This window comes from Boleophthalmus pectinirostris, unplaced genomic scaffold, assembly GCF_026225935.1.
Source record: "Boleophthalmus pectinirostris isolate CB_2022bp ecotype Guang Dong unplaced genomic scaffold, ASM2622593v1 HiC_scaffold_19, whole genome shotgun sequence".
Lineage (NCBI taxonomy): Eukaryota > Metazoa > Chordata > Actinopteri > Gobiiformes > Gobiidae > Boleophthalmus > Boleophthalmus pectinirostris.
In genome coordinates, this window is record NW_026571140.1 from 21,520,399 (window position 1) to 21,540,455 (window position 20,057).

Genomic DNA, 20,057 nt, shown 5'->3' on the forward strand with positions numbered 1-20,057 from the left:
ATGCAATGCCTTAAAGCATTACGCCACCAGCAACCAAGCAACCACAACATTTTTGTTTTAATTTTCAAAAAAATCTATGTTCCTAAAATGATATAAAATAAAAACAGGGATGATATTTTTGCCATTTCTCCCCATGAGCTTAATTGTTATCTTAAAATTTATTTTTTTTTCAGGCAAGGCAGTGTACTGGAGCTCTATGACCTGTAAAACGGTGTCACTGGGAAGTCAATTCAGGGAAACCTCTTCTCTTCCTGCCTGGGCCTAGATGACTCTGTGCATATTTAACTGTCTTGTAAACCAGGAAAAAGCTCCACACAGTAATCTGAGAGGCAGCAGCAGGCAGAGGAGCAGGGCTAGGGGGATCAGGCTATGTTGGTATGCATGCAAGAGCTGGAGGAGGTGGTGGTAATTTGCAAGCCAGTTTTAGAGCTTTAGAGGATCTGCCATTATCTGATATGCACCAAACGTCTGTGTGGGTGGCACAGCGCACTCATCTATTCAGATTTTAGTGAGATGTGCTGTTACCTGGTTGCTTACTGGTAAAAACACACAAGTTAAAGAGGGATATTACACTATTACACTATTAATTGTTAACACATAACATTTTTAGATCACCATTTTACCTTTTATTGTTTTGAAAAAGTTATATTTGCCAAAAGTATTAAAATGTTTGATAGGTTTCAGTGTCAGTCATGTGTTATGTAGGCTTGTAGGCTGAGCTTTATACAGACTCTTACTGCTAACAGTAAGGAAGGTTTGAATAGTGCTTGGGAGAGATTGAAAGATTACTCAAACATAGATGACATATAAAACTACTTCAGGCATGTTTTTGTTGAGGGAACAGTGTTATAACATGTCTCCAGAAAGTCAATTCAGCAAAATACTGCCTCTTTAAGGAGGAGATGTACACGGTGTAGCATGATAGTGAAGTGGTCAAGATTACAGCACATTTACACATATATTCAGAGTTTACGCTGTCTATTCCTACTCCTCACTCTACATCCTCATTTCATTCAAAATCAGACAAAAAAAGAAGAAATACTGATCAACCTTATATATTTTTCTCTTTTTCTTTTACAAAGCCTGCTTATTTCTGGTGCAGGGCAATAACTTTTGTAGGAACTTCAGATGCCACATAAGGGTCTGAGGGTCATGTGAAGTCTAGCCTTTCCCTTCGTCTATGGTCTTCATAATGGGTGATTGTTCAGTCTGGACATATGTGAATGTGTGCATATAAAAAGATGAGGATAAACGGAGCGAACCGGACAGCAGATGAATCTACATGTGTGTGGGTGGTCCCTCTAAAACCAGCGCTCCGTCATCAAGCTCCTGCACCGTGAGTGGAAGTGAACTGTTAAAGGCCACAAGAGCAGCCTGACTGAAATCACAATATCCCAAAATGAAAAACTACAGCGAGCAGACTATTGGGGTGGAACATGCGTAGAGCCAACAATGTCTAGAGGGGCTGCGAATCAGGTTTAATTGTACGTCCGCGAGGAGGACTTTCACAAGGGGAAACGTACATGTCTGGAGCGTCACGGCCAATAAACATTTCAATAGATTTAAATAGCTGTACAACCCAGAGTAGCAGCAGGCCTGAGTCATAACACAATGACGCTAGTAGCTTCTTCAGTCCAGGTCCACAAACGCAATGCTAAAATGACTCAATGAGCTCTCTGGAAAATCCATGACATGACAGCCAAGATAGAAATGAATGTAATGTCTTTATGACCTATTGTCAGGAAACTTGAAACTTACAAAACACTTTACATTTGAGCACACTATAAGGTCATATTTGCTAATGCAGAACAGTGAAAATTAATCTTTCATCCAAGTTAGTGCACTTTTTCCCCTCTTCTTTTTTCTGACAGCCTTCACTCTTTCCGTCTGTCTGTCTCTGTGGATTTCCTGTGGCCTCAAGGCTCCTATCTGCCTGTGTCTCTAGGGACAAAGCTGGTCAAATACACATAGCAGTCACACACAAACATTGCCAACATGATAGAGATCTGCAGGCTGCACCAGAACCTCCTCTTGGGGTCCAAACAGATAGGATTCTGCCCATAACATGGACATGTGTGTGTCTGAAAGATTATCATGTGTATTTGAAACAGGAGAGTGATGGAGACAGACTGAAGAGGGAGGACATGGCGGGCAGAAGCTCTCATGGCTGCAGGGCTCCAGGCAATTCTAATGGCTTCCAGATGCAGTTCATTTGCCCTGCGTTGCCACACTATATGGGCCACTAGAAATCAACGCATTGACATAGGGGGACAGATGTAACAATACAAATAAATAAACAATGTCTATTTAGAAAGACAGTACTGATTTCTAAATACAAAAAGTCTATTTGTTTCACACACCATACACACCAGACGCTTCACGCCTTCATGCCGTTTTCACGACCAAATCGCAATCCATTGTTTCAAGGTTTTACATCATGTCTTCTTAATCAGCTCCCTGACAAAAATCGCACATATAATAAAGATATTTAACAATCATGGAGAATGAGTGGTCAGTTTAAATGCATGAGATTCTCCATTTTTCAATAAAAGCATGACATCGCTAGGGAACACTTGCTTAAATATGAACACTTAGTTACCACTTACAATGTGTTTAACCTCTAGCCTGTAACCTGTTTTCTGATAATGGTAGCAAAACTCTTGTATAACAGCAATGTATAACACTGTTTAGTAGATATTTTCTCCAATTAAATACATGAAATTGAGACAGAAATGTCCATGCACCTAGACACAAGCCGGAGAAGACTCTTCCCACACACTGGTGCTTTACAAAGGCTCAGTGTCTCTGGGCCTGTTTGTGGCGATGCGTGACTCCGCGGTGTGGAGCTGCCTGTAAAACTCACAGAGACAGGTACGGGTCAGCGGCGGCAGCAGACAGGAGGGTCAGCCTGGCCTTCATCACCCGCTGTATTCAGGCCTGGACGCTCTGTTTGTAGAGGGAGGGGCGGGAGAGGGGTATTTTTAGAAAGCACATGGATGGAAGCACCACAAATGAACACATGTATGGGGACTGGGGCTCAAGGGGAAATATTAGTAAATGTGAAATCCTCATCTACACAAACGCATTATGAACATCTGTGGTCACGTAAGCAAAGACACTAAATCACCATACAACCATTCAGGATCTACATTATTAGGAATCAAATAAATGTAGCTCTGTTTTAGCCTTTTTAAATGCTGTTTTTAATATTTGCTCAGTTAAAATGTTGTCCAGGTAACCAAAGAATAAACCAAAATATGAATTTTTGTACTTGTTTAAAATATGTTTTTTTTTTACATATTTCAATTACAGTGTTTTTTTTTCTGTTGATCCCTTGTCATGTAACACACTAATATCATACAAAAGTGAGCGACCTGGGTATCTCAATAGTTAAAGTCTTCTGTGTTTACATGACAGTGATCCTGAAAATGTCAAACAGTCCAAGTGGACAAATGTGGCTATTGATCAATGAAAGCTCTACCGCACACAGCTTGTTGTGTTAAACCTCAGCATCAATTGATACCCTCATTAGCCAATTGGATTTGGCCGAGAGTACTCCACACAGGCCTTTGTTTGTTATTGTGTGAGAGAAATGAGTGTGGTGGGGATGGAGACGGCCGCACTGATAAAAGGACAGGAGTGCTGGTGACAGAGAAGAAAATAAAGAGGCAGAGTTGTGTTTAGATCATGAACAATTGGAAAGGTGGCAGTAAGAGTTCAGCCTGGTTAAAATAAAGATGTCCAGAGATCGGCCACTAACCCTGGACACATATAATTGACCACATGTGGGTCTATGAGAAGACACATGCCTCCTGGTGCCGTGTTGACCCAGTATAGGCAGTATACATATGTAATGCATGCACGGACTGGTACAGTCACATCTGTTTTACATGAGGAGCGAGTAGACTGAGAGCAGCCAAGTACATCACACAAGGTATTAGAGGTCATTTACTTATTAAGGAAAAAGAGTCAATCTCAGGAGCAGTGATGGTAAATGGAGATGGAGCTTATCTGCAGGTCTACAGAGTCTCAACAAAAGGAGAGCCACACACACAAGCAGCAGCCAAGACACTGGCGACAAACAGTACAAAACAACATAAACTACAAAACATTAAACAATAAAACCTTGTTACGCTTGTTATAATACTTTTGCTGACCAGTAATTCTCTAATAAAATAATGAACACAGTTTAATTATATATATATATATATATATATATATATATATATATATATATATATATATATATAAAAGGTATTTAAAGCATGAGTATAAATCTTTCTAAGTAGGAATAGTCAATATCCTTGTTTTTATTTTCTATTTCTAATGGAAATAGGGAAGCAATTGAACTAGAGAGATAAGAATGTGTACACAATCATCCTAACAAGAACAACAAATTACAGTATATTAAATCCAAGATTTGTTGTTATAATTGTTACAAAAGGGATAAAATAATTTGTGATCCTCACTACCAACTGACTTCAGTGTGTGGGCCTTATACCAAAGATATCAAACATTAGTTATTGGCCACAACAGCAAGTCAAATATTGGATATCAGATGGGGAAAAAAGCTATATTGGAACATCCCAATTACTAAGTAAAGCTTAATACTTTGTTGATTTTTTAAGTACATACAATAATATGCAATAAAGTTCAACCTAATGTGCTTATTTTTTACATAAAAAATGTGTAATATATGTTTTATAATGCCTCATTGATTTATATCATATCTTTATCATCTTTACTCTTATTTTATGTGATTTGTACATATACAATCTGTATATTTGACTTATTTAGAATTTTATTACCATGTACTTTTTTGTTCTTTATTATTGTTGTAATGTGTGAGCTACAGTGTCTCCCTTAGATCAATAAAGTTTGTCTAATGTATCAACTTCTATGAGGGTGTTACATTGTCATGTATTTGCGTGTGTACTTGAGGGCTGTTGTAGCACTAGAGACTCGTGAGGCCTCAGAGGCTAATCCACTGCCGAATGGGCTAATGCAGGAGGATATGGATCTGGAAATAGGAGTGTGTGGGTGAGCTCTGCCCTCCACAGACTTAGGCTAATTGATCTCTGTTTAGCAATATAAGTAATGCTCCACAAGATAAGCCAGGCTCATATACATAAGTTCACTCAGTGAGTAGAGAGATTTTAGACTTGTACTGATTCTGGCCAAATCTGATGTGTGTGCTTCACGGTTTACGAGTTTTATCTGTTCAGTGTCTTCATGTCAGGATCACTTTTACAGAAGAGCTGCTCCCACACAATTTGGTATTCAATCTGCTGAGATTTTTTTTTTTAATGTTTTCGGTTTGAGAGCTATATTTAAAAGTATGTACCACACGTGATAGTGTTCTTTGATCTCCCTTGTGTCACTTGTGTTTTGAGTCTTTGGTGTTGAACAGTTGCTCTGCCCACTGCTGTCTGTGTGGCCCTTTTCATTGTAAAGTTGGGATGCTCTCCTCCTTCCAGTGAAACCGCAGTGTGTCATAGCAGCAGAAATAGATCACATCACCTTAAACCCAAAGTGATTGTTTTTTTAAGATGTTCTGAGGTCAAGTCGGTGGAAAATTTTTTTCTTTTCTTTGGCCTGTATATGAAACCACCAGGTACAGTATTGCTTTGAACAAAATTAGAAGCATTTTGGTCTATTATGATACTAATTAAGTATTAAAGCCTTATAGTTTAATATACTGTATCTTCTATTTTTATATATTTTATTTTAGCCATGCAATGAAAGATAATTCTGAATATGTCTATACACTGCCAGTCCAAGTAGACATTTAATTGTGTTGTGTAGGACTCCCTCTATGGGACAAACACTTTATTGCAGTTTCAAAAAGTCACTGATCAACCACTTCCCTGTCTCCACTGACATCAGAATTTACCAAATAAAAGATAAAATATAATGTTGTTCAATGTTGAAATATTGAAAGATTTGGATTATGCTTTAAAGCTTTAACAATGATAGCCATATGTTTATTGTATGATTGTTTACTGATAGTGCTATGACAAATAAAAACTGAAAATAAAAGGTGAATCATACAAAATAGCAGAAACTGAAAGATGTTTTATAGCCTGTTGTGATTGCATCATGCCATTTTTATACGTCAGAAAATACCACTATTTCTTCTTGCTTAATGCGTGACTAAAATGTGAGTGTGTCCTGTCTCTTGAAAAGTGGCAGATAAGACTGCAGAGGTCACATCTGAGTGGTCATCTCTTGCACTCTTTGGGAGCTCTTCATAAATCACATGATAGTGTCTGGGTGCTGTGGGGTCTCCCTGCTGCCCACCAGGGTTAAACCAACAGTGGTCTGAGGAGGAGGCAGACAGACATGGGAGGCCCTGCTCAATACAGCTTTGTCTTCTTCCGTGACAACCATAACCACGTCAGCTAAAGGGAGTAAAGCACTCGAAGTAGACATGAGTCACTATTGACACAGTCGTTGCAAATAAAAATATATTAGCAAAATGTCACATCTTCCAACTTCTCTGACTCTTTCTGGTAAAACAAAACCACTGTGTAGGCGACGCTCCTTCTATGCTAAAGGTTTATTTTCACTTTCCACCCGCCGCTCTATCTCTACTTCCCCCTAAGAACAGAGCAAGACAGAGACGACTTGCACAGAGCTAAATGGAGCCTTCATCTGTCTTCAGTGACAGTATTTGAATCAGGTCTGGAAGATCTTATGGAGGAGCCCATGTCCAAGAAAGGCCAGCACTTTCTACACTGGGCGCACTGTCTGAACAACACTTGGCCGACAAGAGAGCAGACGAAGAAACATAGGGGAACACACATATTCTGATGAACAGTTACCATTTGTACAGAGACGACAGCCGAGATAGTTGGATCTGCACTGAACAAGTGCCACTAAAATAGCACATGGAATAGTGTGTACACATGGAGTAGTAGTTACTGACCGAATTGCCAAAAATGTATTTATCGTCCAATACATGATGGATGCAACAATTATTTTGGGGGGTTAATATTTATTGTACATACTTTTCCTTTGTACTAGTTTGAGCGTTTTGGGTATTTTCTGTTCTATGATGAGATTTGAGCTTAAGATTGTTCAAGTATGACTCACTGATACTAACTAACTTGCTTGAGAGTAATTGTAAATATGTTGTATGTAACGGGCTTGACATAACATCTGGTTTACAATTTGAACTTACTGTAACTGGAAGCCAATTAATATACAAAATATGGTATTTTCAAAGGATACCCCCAATTTGATACATTGTATCCCTAGAAGTGGAGTAATAAAAACAAAAAACAAAAAATTTATATTGTCATCATCAACATAAAACTTCTTGATAATCTCCTGAAAAGGTTATTCAAAGAAATACTACTTGAGTAAATGCTACTGAGAATATTGCCCACTTCTAGACTCAGCAATAGACATACTTAAAATATAGTGATATCATACAATAACATTTAAATGACAACTAAGTGACATTTTAGTCACTTGATACCTCAGCTTAGGTGCTCTACTGTATTGCTGCAACTTGAATTAATATGATTTAAAGATTTGCTCAAGTGGGGCTTTCTATCATTGAGCAAGGTGACCACAGTTTAAATCTAACAACAAAGAAAGGAATGGCGACATTGACAAAAATGAATATCTTTAAATTACTTGAGTATCTTGATAACAAATCATAAGATATATTGGCAACCAAACAGAACAGAACTTGTCTTTAACTGTATCAGACAGATAAGAAATGACTGTAAAATGATCCACAAAAGAAAGCCTTATTTGGAGGTTTACAGCATTTTTAATCAGTTATATTTGTAGCATTATGAGACATTTTAGGCCTGATTCTCAAATTTGTTATCTTGAGTACAGCATTCATGATGCTATAAATAATTCAACCTCTACTCAGATCTAAAACTGACTGAATAATAATGAAAAGAGAATTTTAAATTCAAGGTGTAAATTATTAACCTGCTGAGAAATATATTTGTATTACTATATTTCTCTCTCTCTATTTTTTTTTATATTTTAGCTTGTACATATACATTTATATAGTTGTGCCTTATTTGACACCAGTCTTCTGTTATTTTTGCTACTTATTTTGAATTTATTATTACAATTTTTACTATTACCATTTTTGCTCTTTGTTATTATAATATATCGTGATGTGTGAGCTACTGTGTCCAAATAATTTCCCTTTTGGATCAATAAAGTTCGTCTAAGTCTAAGTCTAAGTCTAAGTCTAAGTCTGGAGCTCCACAGATTGCTCCTGTAATGTGTTAATGTGGGAAAGGTCAGCAGAGACAAGTTCAACTCTAGGGTCAGAGTAGACTTATGATTAGAGTCAGTTTGCACCTAGTGCTGCAGTGTGTGAGTAATGGCAGATAAACAGCCCAATAGCTGTGGGCTACTTCCTGTTTTTCAAGTTAAAAGCTCAATTTATCTCCATGTTGCAGGCTTCAAATGGGCATTTTCTCACACAACGTTTATGTAAATACTGTTCCATAAATGCACATATGTGTGTTGAGTTGTGAGTTTATCAAGATTAGTGGGCATGGACTATTCCCTCATGACGAGCTATCACAGTGTGGCATCAGCCTGTTCCAGCCTCATCATCTCTGTTCTTTTATTACAGGAAATTGCATGTGTAATGAGAGGCCATTCCTTTGCTAAAGACACCACTTAAAGATGAGCATGACGCAGGTGAGGTCAGAAAAGGGTTTAGTGTGGCCCTTTACTGTTTCTCAAACTGTGGTACATGGGCTGTCTCTGGTGGTACATTGGACCCTCTGCAGTTTGAGGATTTGTTTTATTTAGAGACAAATCTATTAATGTTTTTTCATCTTTTGGGATAATTATTATATATTTAGAAGTACCAAATCCATGATTTAGTTTAATTTAAGACCATGTTTTGGGTTTAGATCTGATGGTAATTGTAAAGATAATTATTACCTTAGGTAGGTGATATGATAACCATGGTTAGTAGTTATTTGTAGTGTATTACATTCTTGACAATGTTTATGTTGGATAATTTTAGCACATATAATATATGATAATATAATTGAATAATATTACAAGAATACAATAAAATATCACAGTAATTAAGAATATAACCCTAATAGACTACAGATTTGAGTGTGAAACAAGAGGGTAGCCTACTCTGAAAAAAAAAAGTTGGATACTACAGGTAGCCCACTACACAATCGCTATAGCTACTTCATTCAATTCAACTTGTTCAAGTTAAATCACAAATTAAAAGGGTGATCGATCTTACCTCATACTGCCATTGGTTGTAATGTGGTGTCCCGTTCACGTCACATGACAAGAATACGATATCTCCACCTGGGTAACGCGTTAAAACACACACTGTTACATTTTCAATTGGCATTATGTTGTCTGCACCTTGAAAAGTTTAAGTTTTTCTTACTTTTGTGCGCTACAGTCATTTCTCCCATGGGTTCACTGCCTCCACGGTCAGGATTGCCGCCATGTTGTTTAGGCCCAGATTAATGATCAGACAGCCAATCACAGAACCTCAGTAGAGTAAGCCCACTTCTTTAAACTAATTTAATTTAATTTGCTTATTGCTCAGTACGCCAAAGTATTTGTAAGATTTTAGCATTAATTTTGTGATGATGCACACTCACAATAGTGTTGTGCGTGTGGTCTGTTTGAGATGAAGGATTTTTGATGGGAGGAGCGTGAGGAGTAGGCCTCGAGGACAGTAAACACTTGGGAGATCGTGTAGGAGGTCTAGGAACAGACTAAAGCCAGATCTGTCAGGTTTCAGACAGATCCCATCTCCTGCTGCCACTTACACTACTGCATCACCAAGCAATAGCCAGTGCAGATGACTCGACTAGTGGTCACAGCTCTTTACGTCAAAAGTCAAATTAAAGACTGCATCATGCTTTTAAAGGTAAGCTGCACATTATGGTGAAAATGACTGTGCTTTAATCAAGAACTAAATTATGTTTCTTCTTTGAAATTCTTTCCCCAAATTTGGAGTTTGCTAATCTCACAAAATGAGACTGAAAATGAGAAATTATAGCTGTTTTGACCACTTTAAAGGCATACAATTTGGGTAGGCCTACTGCTTCAAGAAAAATATACTGTAATGAAAAAGTCAGCAGTGTAACAAAGAATGCAGCTATGCACCCCAGAAAACACAAACAAAACACTGTTACAATCTCAAAGCACAGAGACCTACATAAGAATACCTCTGCATGATTAGGCCTATATAATGTTCAGAAGTAAACTAGTATCTGTGGGTGTGGCAGTGTGTGCACTCTAAGTACCCGCCTGTGCTTGTGGAGGTGGAAGTCGCCCCTCATGTGACCCTCTTTGCGCCCAGGGGTCACACATTGTTCAGGAGGATGCAGACACCCAGGCTGATGGATGACCACTCACAATGTTTCCCCGGGTTTGGCTCGACTCGGGAAATCGTAATTCACCCCGAGGGAGAAGCTGAGGGCATATCTGCTCCCTCTCTCTCTCTTTGGGATCCAGGATGCGATGAAGAGCCTCAAGAGCTCAGACGAGTAAATCTTGCACTCGCAGCTGTCTTCTGTCCAAGAGTCAAGCCGTTTATAGTGCAGCCAAAAATAAAGTAAGTTAGGGTCTCCATGCTCCACTACAGTGTGACTACACGGGTAATATTCACCAAGTGTATTCACTTAAAAGGAATTAAGTATTGCTTATATAAATTGATCCATTTTATTAAGCATATTTTAAACTTTTAGGGAAACTAAAGACATTCTTTGTCGACTAAAGACATACTTTGTCGACTATACTCTGTGCATCAATTCTTGGTCTAAAAGGAGGTGTGATGTGAATTTATCTGTATGATCTGCCTAAATATCTGACCCAACCTGCTCTCGCAAGATCACAAGCTCACAGGATTTCATGCAAAAATGTGCAATAAACATCACTCCCAAATCCTTATTTTTGGGGTTTTTTGGGGGGAAACTAAAACACCACAGTGCCACTAATCGACTAAATGACTTAAAATCTATGGCCCTATAAAGTTTCTGTTTTTAATTTGGAAATTAATTAATGGCTGACTAAATATACACTCTGCCATAGATGTATTGAAAGCACTTCCTAACACAAGGCTCTTAATTTTTTCAGGGCGGGTCAGAGACATTCTGACCCTGCTGCTGGATTATAATAAGATGTAACAAAAAGAATAAGTATTAATACTTATTCCTTCTTGAATCTTCTTACAAAAAGCCCCATATAAGTGAAACATTCAAGTTTACCATAGTACTCTCACATCCCTAAACCAGGAACATTGTCAGTTTCACTTTCAAGATAATTTAAAAATAACTCTTAAAGCATTTTCTCACAGTACTTGTACAATTCATGTTCATATATTCAGTTTTAATATACTCACTGTTATACATGTCTGCACTTATTAATCAGATTAATTACCTGAACAACACAATAGCGATTACACAATGAAGCGATGACCAACACAACACCCACACTGATCATAGGCCTACTTCTGAAATGTATGATGACACATAGCCTACTTTTTATAATGATGACTTCTGTAGTTCTCCTTATTTGCAAACATATTTTGATGGCAGATTCATTTGTGAGTAGTTCAGTAGATCAGGGGATGGAGGAGATAGCCCATGTTAAGGTCCACAAACCATAATGAGTGTGGCTTCCTTCTGTGTATTCTCAAATGAACTCCAGTGAAATTTCTTGATCTTATCTGACTGCTTTCCTGTTAGATTTTAGCTTTGTGCTCAACTGTAATTTACTTAATTTTCCACTGCAATATGTCTTTATGTGTCTAGTCTGACTTATTTGATTATACTAAGACAAGGATGTGTTAGGGACAATAAACCTATAAAGAAGTTTATCATTATATTATTATATAGGCTATTATAATAGAGGCTATTATATTATACTCAGAATCCTAAATGCCCTTTTAGACTACATGTGACTGGTTGAGAGGTTAGCATATGAGTACTATCTGCATTGAGAAGTTGTTTTGTCTGTTGCTGTTAAAATAGAAATTAGTTGAAAGTGATATATGATGTACCCTTGTATAGCCACCAGATGGCACTATAACGCTAAATCAGATTCTTCATTAAATTCGTGAGCTATGCAGGCACTGATCACTCGGGTAACACGTGTTTAAGTTTTATGTTTTATTTATTTATTTTATTATTATTTTTTTAAATGTATTAATGTATATTTTACTTTACTTGTTTTCAACACTAACACTATATTACATCAGTGCATTCTTTACCCTGTGTTACATAAGTGGGATTTTCCCTCTTGCACTTTCTATTGTTAAACTTTTGATTTTACAGTTGGCTACTTCTTTTCTAATTTTGTATTATTTTTACAGTGTAATTTTCTTATTTTGTCTAACACACATGTGAATATATAAATAATGTATCTGTTTTAATATCATAGTAGTCTTTTCAAAGTGACATAAAAATACACTATGTAGTTGTTCTGGTAGAGAATACGCATTGTGAAGGTGTGAGTCTTTGTCTGAAATGTTCCACAGTATGGCTGCATAAATGGTCACTGAGCAGGTGACAAGTTACAGGCTAGGGGTCTCATTTATGAAAATTTATGGAATTCTTACTAAGATATACACAGGCAAATCACAGACTTCCAAAAACTTCCTCAAACTTTCTCACTACTCTTCTTTCTAGCACGCCTTTCTGTCTCATCTCTTAAGAGTCCTGACTGCCAAAGGTTTTGAACTGGACCTCTCCTTTTCATGTCAAGCTATCACATACATAACATTTTTGTACGTACATAGATTTCATAAATGAGACCCCAGATCTGTGGTGAGGAAACCTAGCTCACTGAGAGAATGCATGTTTTACAAGTATTTTAAGCAAAGGAAAACAACTGTATATACATAAATGCAAGATACTGTGGAACATTTCAGGCAAATCATTTTAATGAAAACAGGCAGGTGAACCCCCTAACACTTCAATGTACCTTTAACAATACATTTCATCTTTAAAATATATATTTTGCCTTAGAAAGAAACAAACAAGTAAATAAAGATGACAAATGTTTTTTCCAACAGTTACAGAAGCATAGCTATTTTACCAGGTAATTCCACCTAAGACATGTGATGCTCCTGTTGTGGGTTTTTAAAGTAGGAACTATGTATTCTCAGTGGACTTTCTACTGAAGCATGCGGTCTGTAGAGCCTGCCCCACAGACTCCCTCAGCTGCACTGGGGCCATTTTAGACAAGCTTTAAAAATATCCTTCATCCCTGCGGCACCTGTGCCTCACCGCTACGTGTGGTCTCATGCTAAAGGTTGTGTAATCAAAGCTTCTATAGTCAGCATTATGGTATAGTTAGAAACAAGGTGTGAAACCACAAAGATCTTGTTCCCCAAACACTAACGGAGAACCAAATGTTTTACTCAAATACACTGTGACAAACTTACATGGAAGCAGAGTTATTATGTTGCAAATTTAGGCAGTTTTGCTCTGTTGTCTTGCTTGTTATGGTTTTTCAAATGAATGTTCTGTACATCCTCTCTGCCACAATCATGTGTGTTTGGGTGTTTTCACGCACATAGATTCATGAGCAGTGAGCTGTGAGATCTATTGAGTTTCCCCAGGGACAGCGACCTGCTCGGCCTTCCCCTACCTTCACTCTCATCTCTCTACTCTTAAGTTTTGTTTTTCTGAATATGAAACATTTAAGAGTGTTCAAAAGAGCCATTAGCCATGAATAATATAATTCTTTCAGATGAAAATGCACATAGAAAAAAGGTTTACCCAGTGTGTTATGTTCTGTGATGTATTTGACAAACAAAATCAGTAATTGCATAAGGGACCGCATACACCTTTACCCTACTATCTAATTAGTCATGTGAAGAGGTATAGAAATTTACAATAGTCACATACAATTCCAAGGTATGAAACTAATATTAACTAGATTAATTTTGATCGGTGTCATTTAGGGAAATAAAGTTTGATTTGTCCAAATATATTTGTAGAGTTTAATCTGATCTGATCTTACTTATTTTTAAGCACATTTCGGTCAACTTATAGCTGCAACTTATACATCTGGCCACAAAAACTTTCATTTTACAGCTTATTACATTTTTTTTTGTGTGTGTCTGTTAAATGATTCTTATTCACAACAGGCCCATGTGATCTTCCTCTTTTTTAGAAGAACTTTTGCCGGATCATCCCCCGGGTTTCCTGTCCAGAAGTATCAGGTGCTCAGGGATCACTCCTATCACAGAACACACTTTTTCTGTTAATCTTACCCAGCTACAACTAGATATGCAGCCAACATTCTCAAAGGTGAGCAAACTAAAACATCAGGGAAAAGTTACATCTTCATTGTATATGAAAGAACAACTTGGGCTGTAAAAAGATTTCTAGACATAACATGAGATTTTCCACTTAACTTAATTTTTGTGTAACCTCATAACCACAACAATCTTCAACACAATCATCTGTTCTTCACTGAACTAGTTATGTGTTGCATTATGAATAAGTCAGATAACAGACGCAAATAAATTGTTAATTATTTGCTATTATGCATATTTGTTTGGCCTTTACAATATTATTTTTCACACAATCAGTGGATGCATTGGTGAGCATACATTATTGCAAACTATTTTCTTGTTATCTTATATTTAAGTGAACATCTCAACCAAAATTGGTATGAAGTGATACCATTGGAGAGGATCTAGGTCTTGCGCTGTGGTTTACCTTTCTATAGTGGAATCCCTGTCCACATGTTTGTCCATTCACAGTTCCTCTAAAATGCCTATTCTAATCTTCATTAAAACACAATTGTTTCACAGCTTTTGGGCTCTGCTACTAAACAGACACTACATCTGTGTAGTGTCATCGCTTGATGCTCTAATGTCTCTTGTTACTTTTGACAATGACAATAAATTATTGAATCTAGGAATAAAATACGCTACTTAAAGATGACCTGTCATTGGACCATGTTATAACAGTGTTCCCTCATCCCACTTTTTCAATTGCAGTTATTCACAAAACATAGCCATTTTTCAACAATAAAAACAAACAAACAAAAAATCTTGTGCTTGCTGTGGTGACATGCCAGTTCTTTGAAGAGGAAGTCAATGTACCCATTCATCTCTATTATTAAACTGTTTTAGATCAATATTGAGCTTCACAAAGAATAAAATGTGAAATACTAAATGCTAAAAGTACAATGTTGTCTTCAATGCCCGATCTAGTAGTATATTTTGAGATGGTGTTTCCCAAACTGTAGTGCACGTACCGCTGCCACAGGCCTTTTGAGGATCATTGCAGTCAGATCAGTAGTTGTTAAAGCTAACATGCACCATCCACCACATTCACTTTTAGAATGATTGAAAACAACAGCTTTGAAAAAAATTAAATTTATAAATAGGACTAGACTATCATATTACTCACTACTGCTGGGCTATTCATTTGAAGGAAGAAACCTTTTTTATCGATTATTAATTAAGTTAATTAGGTTTATTAGCTGAATTAATTAGTTAGTTGGGCTTACTTCTTCATTTCACATTCATTGTGGTGATTCTTGAAATCAGTGCAGTTTCCCTGAAGAACTTGAACTACATGTTTTCTCTGGCTTTGCGGGGCGGCACCATCACTGCTGTTGGTCAATCATTGCTGAGCTTTATTGTGGGAGGCCTCAGACGCCACAAACAACATGTTGCAATTTAAGGACACCGCATCTCAGACACATTGGCAGCAAGTTATCACTGTACACTTCCTGCAACAAATTACACAACTGAAATTCTCTGTGCTCTCCTCTCAGTATTTCTTGCATGTCTTGTTTATATAATTATGAATATGAAATGCCAACTAATTTTACATGAATTTGAGATAAAATGGTGAATTGAAAATGAAATTTCACATCATATAGAAGAGTGAATTGTCCCCTGCATATTTAAGATATTATTGTAATTATGTTGTTTATCTCTTCAAAGAAAGAAACTTAAAATGCTAAAAAGGTGCTAATTGAATAACTTTACTATTTATCAAAATGAAGTACAGAACCACAAACATAGCTTAAAATAATGAAACAGGGCTTATGAAAAAGTTTTTGAGCTGCTTTCTATAACACCATAAAGTGATCAGCTCAATTTTCTTTGTATTGTCTTCATTTAAAATGGAGTTAAATGTACCTGGAAGCCACACATAAAAGGGCAGTACATATGCTATTCAAAATAGCTATACTAAACAATATAAAAAAATCACAATAAATGTGTCCAGTTTGTGCTGGCTAAAAGGGTATATGCAGTATATATGCCCACTTCAACAAACTAGAAGATTTTAGAAGTAGATTTTTTTTTTTTATCTGCAAGGACAACAGATACACTTCTCTAGTGACTCACTATTGGAGAGTTACTAAATTCTTGTTCCATTTTTCTGTCAGATTTTTAACTAATGATGTTGGAAATGTTTATAGCATGTACAATTGCATTTTTGAATACATTTGTTTTTCTCTAATATAAAGAAAATGAAAAAAAGTATTTTCTCAAACTTTTATTACAAAAGTACTGTATAAAAATTAGCAATAAAAACAACCAGATAGTAAAACCTATCCTAATTTAATGCCACATTAGATTTGATTTCAGGAATTTGATCATTTTGTATGTGAACGTTAACAAAAACAAAGTTAACATAACAACCTAAATCTGCTTTGGATTCAAGCGGGCGGCCATGCTGCACAAACAACAGCTACAACATTATGCTTATCAAACAGAATTGATCCATGAGAACTAAATACCTGTTCCACCTCACAGTTCAGATGCAGTAACACTATCAAAGGTGTAAGAACATAATTATTCATACATTTGGACATGTATCTCAAGATGTTGGTTCATTAAAATGACTGAGTCTAGATGACAGTACACCATTCTGTGTTAACAGGTTCTATCACTCCCAGTGTTGGTTATAAGATGGCGAATAACAGTCAGTGTTGTGTCCAACTCTAGCACTACCAGTTTAGGCGGTGATGGTCATGTTGTCCCTATAGCAGGATGTCCTCTGAGGGCCACCATAGCTGCACAGGTCCTGGTAGATGTGAGCCACCTGCTCAGAGGTGACGTCCTCGGACATTTCCATGTTTGTACTAGTGCCATAACACTGCATTCGACGCATGTTCACTGCTTCAATCCACTGCTGGCAATTTACCATTGTAATCTGCAACCCAGACAAATTGTTGGTCTATATAACCATAAAAAACATAGTTCTTCCCACTGAGTAAGGGGAGGCAGTAAATAGCCTTACCTGCACTATGATAAGTTTGTTCTTGGCATTATTAAGATCCTGGAGCTCTTCTCCAAAACACAAAGTGACTGTGGGTTCTGGGGCAGGAAACTGTCCCTCCTGATACATCTGCAGAGCTGAAATGACAGACAAAAATACGAAAGTCAATAGGAAGACTCACCTGAAGGTGTCCCTTACACATATTTGCATATTATTTGGGTCATAAATAATAAAAATAAGTTTTATTTATTTATTTATACGAGCCTTACCCTGCAAGAATCTTCCTGTGTCAAAGATCTTGACCACTGCGTCTCGTTGGAGTTTACGGGGCACAGCGGTGTAAGCCTCTCCCAGGCTACTCCAGAACACTCGGCTCTGGCACAGCCTCTTGATGAAGATGCCCTCCTGGTTGGCCCTCACCAACACCCCTCTCTCTAAGTGGCTCAGCAGCTTCTGTGTAATATAGCGCTGGCGCTCATGCTCTATGAGCTCAGCAGGGGGGAAATGAACACTTTGCATTGAGTCAGAACTGTACAGGGTGCCTCGGCTCACATGCTGCTGTCCAGGAGAGATCCGACAGCCTTCAGGATGACTGACCACAGTGCTATGAGTCAACTTTCCACTGTAGTAGAAACAGATCATCATCTGAGCAAAAGCTGTAAAGGGGAAAAAAAACACATTAGAGAAAATACTGACAATAAAAAGTGAACCGAGGAAATAGACCAATAACACACACCTGAGACCACAGTCCCTGACGGCAGAGGATCTTGATGGAGAGGATAAGCTACAGCAAGATACAGAAAAACCATCACTGACCACATGTCATGCCATTATTTTGCTGCATCATCAAAAGTCCATAGCTTCAGCACGATTACATAAAAATAATCTGATGTCAGCAATGTTAAACAGGATGTTTGTCAATTCTTCCAGCCAAAGACTCCCCAAAGAAACCAAATGTCATCCCACAATAATATGGCATCAGGGGTAAAATATGTGTAATGACATTTTAGCAGCTGCGCAACTGTGAAATACACAAAACAAATAACATATAACTCACAGTTAATGGTGCTCTGAGACCAATACTCTGGACTGGACTGGATGTTACAAGCATCTTCCTTCAGAAAAAACAAACAAACAAACAAAACAAATACACATTTTGTTTACATCTTTAAATCTGTGAAAATCAAGATAATACTACAAGCATAAAACACAGAATTACTGTCTCACTTCTTTGATGAAATCATCCATTGCGCCAGGACTGCAGTCTATGTCTGTCATATCACCAGAGGTGGTGGTAGGAATGGGAATCAGTGGGCTTTTACCAGCTGTAAAAATACATTCATGTTATAAGTAGATTTGTGATAATAAAAATATTGCATAAATTACATCTTCTGCATACTTTTTTGTTCCTCATCTGGAACAATACGATAAACTTTATAAGGCTCAGAGATGTCCAACTGAGATCTCTCAGTCACCTCCTCAAAGTCTGGGCTTTTGTTGAGCGCACAGCGAAGTCTGGTCTTCCATGTTGCTGGTTCAGCTTTATCCCCTTCCTTAAACTTTCCTTTAAAAACAGCCCAGGCCTATGAACACACACAAAAATACTTGTTATTTATTACATTTATTAGACTATTTGTCTGTGCTCATGTCATGCTCGGCATCAACACAATTACGCTGTTATTAGACCTTAAAAATGGAGGCGTCTACTTCTTGGTTGTAATCCTGTTTTCCAGCGTGTTTCCATGGGATTCGGAACATGGTGCGGTTCTCATCCTCCCACTGCAGCCCAGAGTACTGTCCACTCTGGATCTGCTCCATCAGCCACTGCTTCAGTCTGCGACCTCCACAGTGCGACATTTCACTTGATGTGCGAATCTAAAAAACAAAACAAAAACAAACATACATACAACATATTTTAAGCCTGATCATATTTAAAAACATATATAATAATAATAATAATAATAATAATAATAATACATTATAGGCCAAAATTTATCACAAACTTACTATTTTGTCGGACAAATAGCAATTGTTGGCCAGTGAGTCACTGAAAGATGTATTCCTGAGTGGCGCGCGGCAAGTTTCTTAACAAACTTACTATTTTGTCGGATAAATAGCAATTGTTGTCCAATGAGTCGATGAAAGATTTATTCCTAATTATCGCGCCGCAGACACTACACGCTAGAAGTTTCTCATCTCTGTTATGAATGAAATGCCATGGAGGTGATTTGTCAACGAGCTTTACTTTGACCAATCAACAAACAGACGCTTCCCAACGCCAACCCATCACGGAAGAGTTCTTCTAATCGTGGGCATTTACAAGAAATGGCCTGACACGGGTTTAGGTTGTAAACTTGCTACCCACGCTTAAACTACGCAGATAAATACCAAATATCTTAGAAGAGTCACACGCTCTTGTTTTGGGGATTTTTTTACGACCCCCACCCACACCCATTCTAAGGAAGAAAAAAGTACAGCATCCTGTGCAAACATACTCAATTTGAGATTAGTTTAGAAAAAGGAGTAATTGAACACTCTTTATAAACCCCGAAAATATATTTTACAAATATGTCAAAAAAAAAAAAAAAAAAGGAATATCAATTTTTTCCTGGAGCCAGATCACAATTTTAATTACAATTCACGTATAGCCGGTATATTTACATTGCCTTAAAGAGGTAACTTAAGTCATCCAGTTTCTTATGAAACTCTACGCTTGATTGCAGTTCAATTAAATGCACCTGCCACTCACTCAAACATTCCAAAGTATGTCCAATAGGACATGTGGGTGGGAAAAAGGCTCATTATTTGAGCAGAGTTGCATGT

General features: G+C 37.4%; 1 protein-coding gene and 1 long non-coding RNA gene across 2 annotated transcripts in view; both read right to left on the minus strand.

Annotated features, from left to right (window-relative positions):
• Window positions 1-9,839, minus strand: part of LOC129409253 (uncharacterized) — a 32,903-nt gene extending 23,064 nt beyond the window's left edge. Inside the window, exons 1-2 of the long non-coding RNA XR_008632319.1 lie at window positions 9,410-9,839; window positions 9,257-9,324 (exon numbers count right to left, since the gene is read on the minus strand). This is a non-coding gene — a long non-coding RNA (uncharacterized LOC129409253). The remainder of the gene's footprint in view (window positions 1-9,256; window positions 9,325-9,409) is intronic.
• A 6,654-nt stretch (window positions 9,840-16,493) lies between these two features.
• irf8 (interferon regulatory factor 8) lies at window positions 16,494-19,450 on the minus strand. The gene is made up of 9 exons (XM_020941433.2): window positions 19,242-19,450; window positions 18,921-19,109; window positions 18,634-18,817; window positions 18,462-18,559; window positions 18,292-18,349; window positions 17,971-18,018; window positions 17,504-17,890; window positions 17,256-17,371; window positions 16,494-17,168 (listed from the first exon to the last, which is right to left on the minus strand). Exons 2-9 carry the CDS (start codon window positions 19,089-19,091, stop codon window positions 16,971-16,973), a joined length of 1,260 nt encoding a protein of 419 aa, XP_020797092.1. The 5' UTR covers window positions 19,092-19,109; window positions 19,242-19,450; the 3' UTR covers window positions 16,494-16,970.
• Window positions 19,451-20,057: the final 607 nt, after the last annotated feature.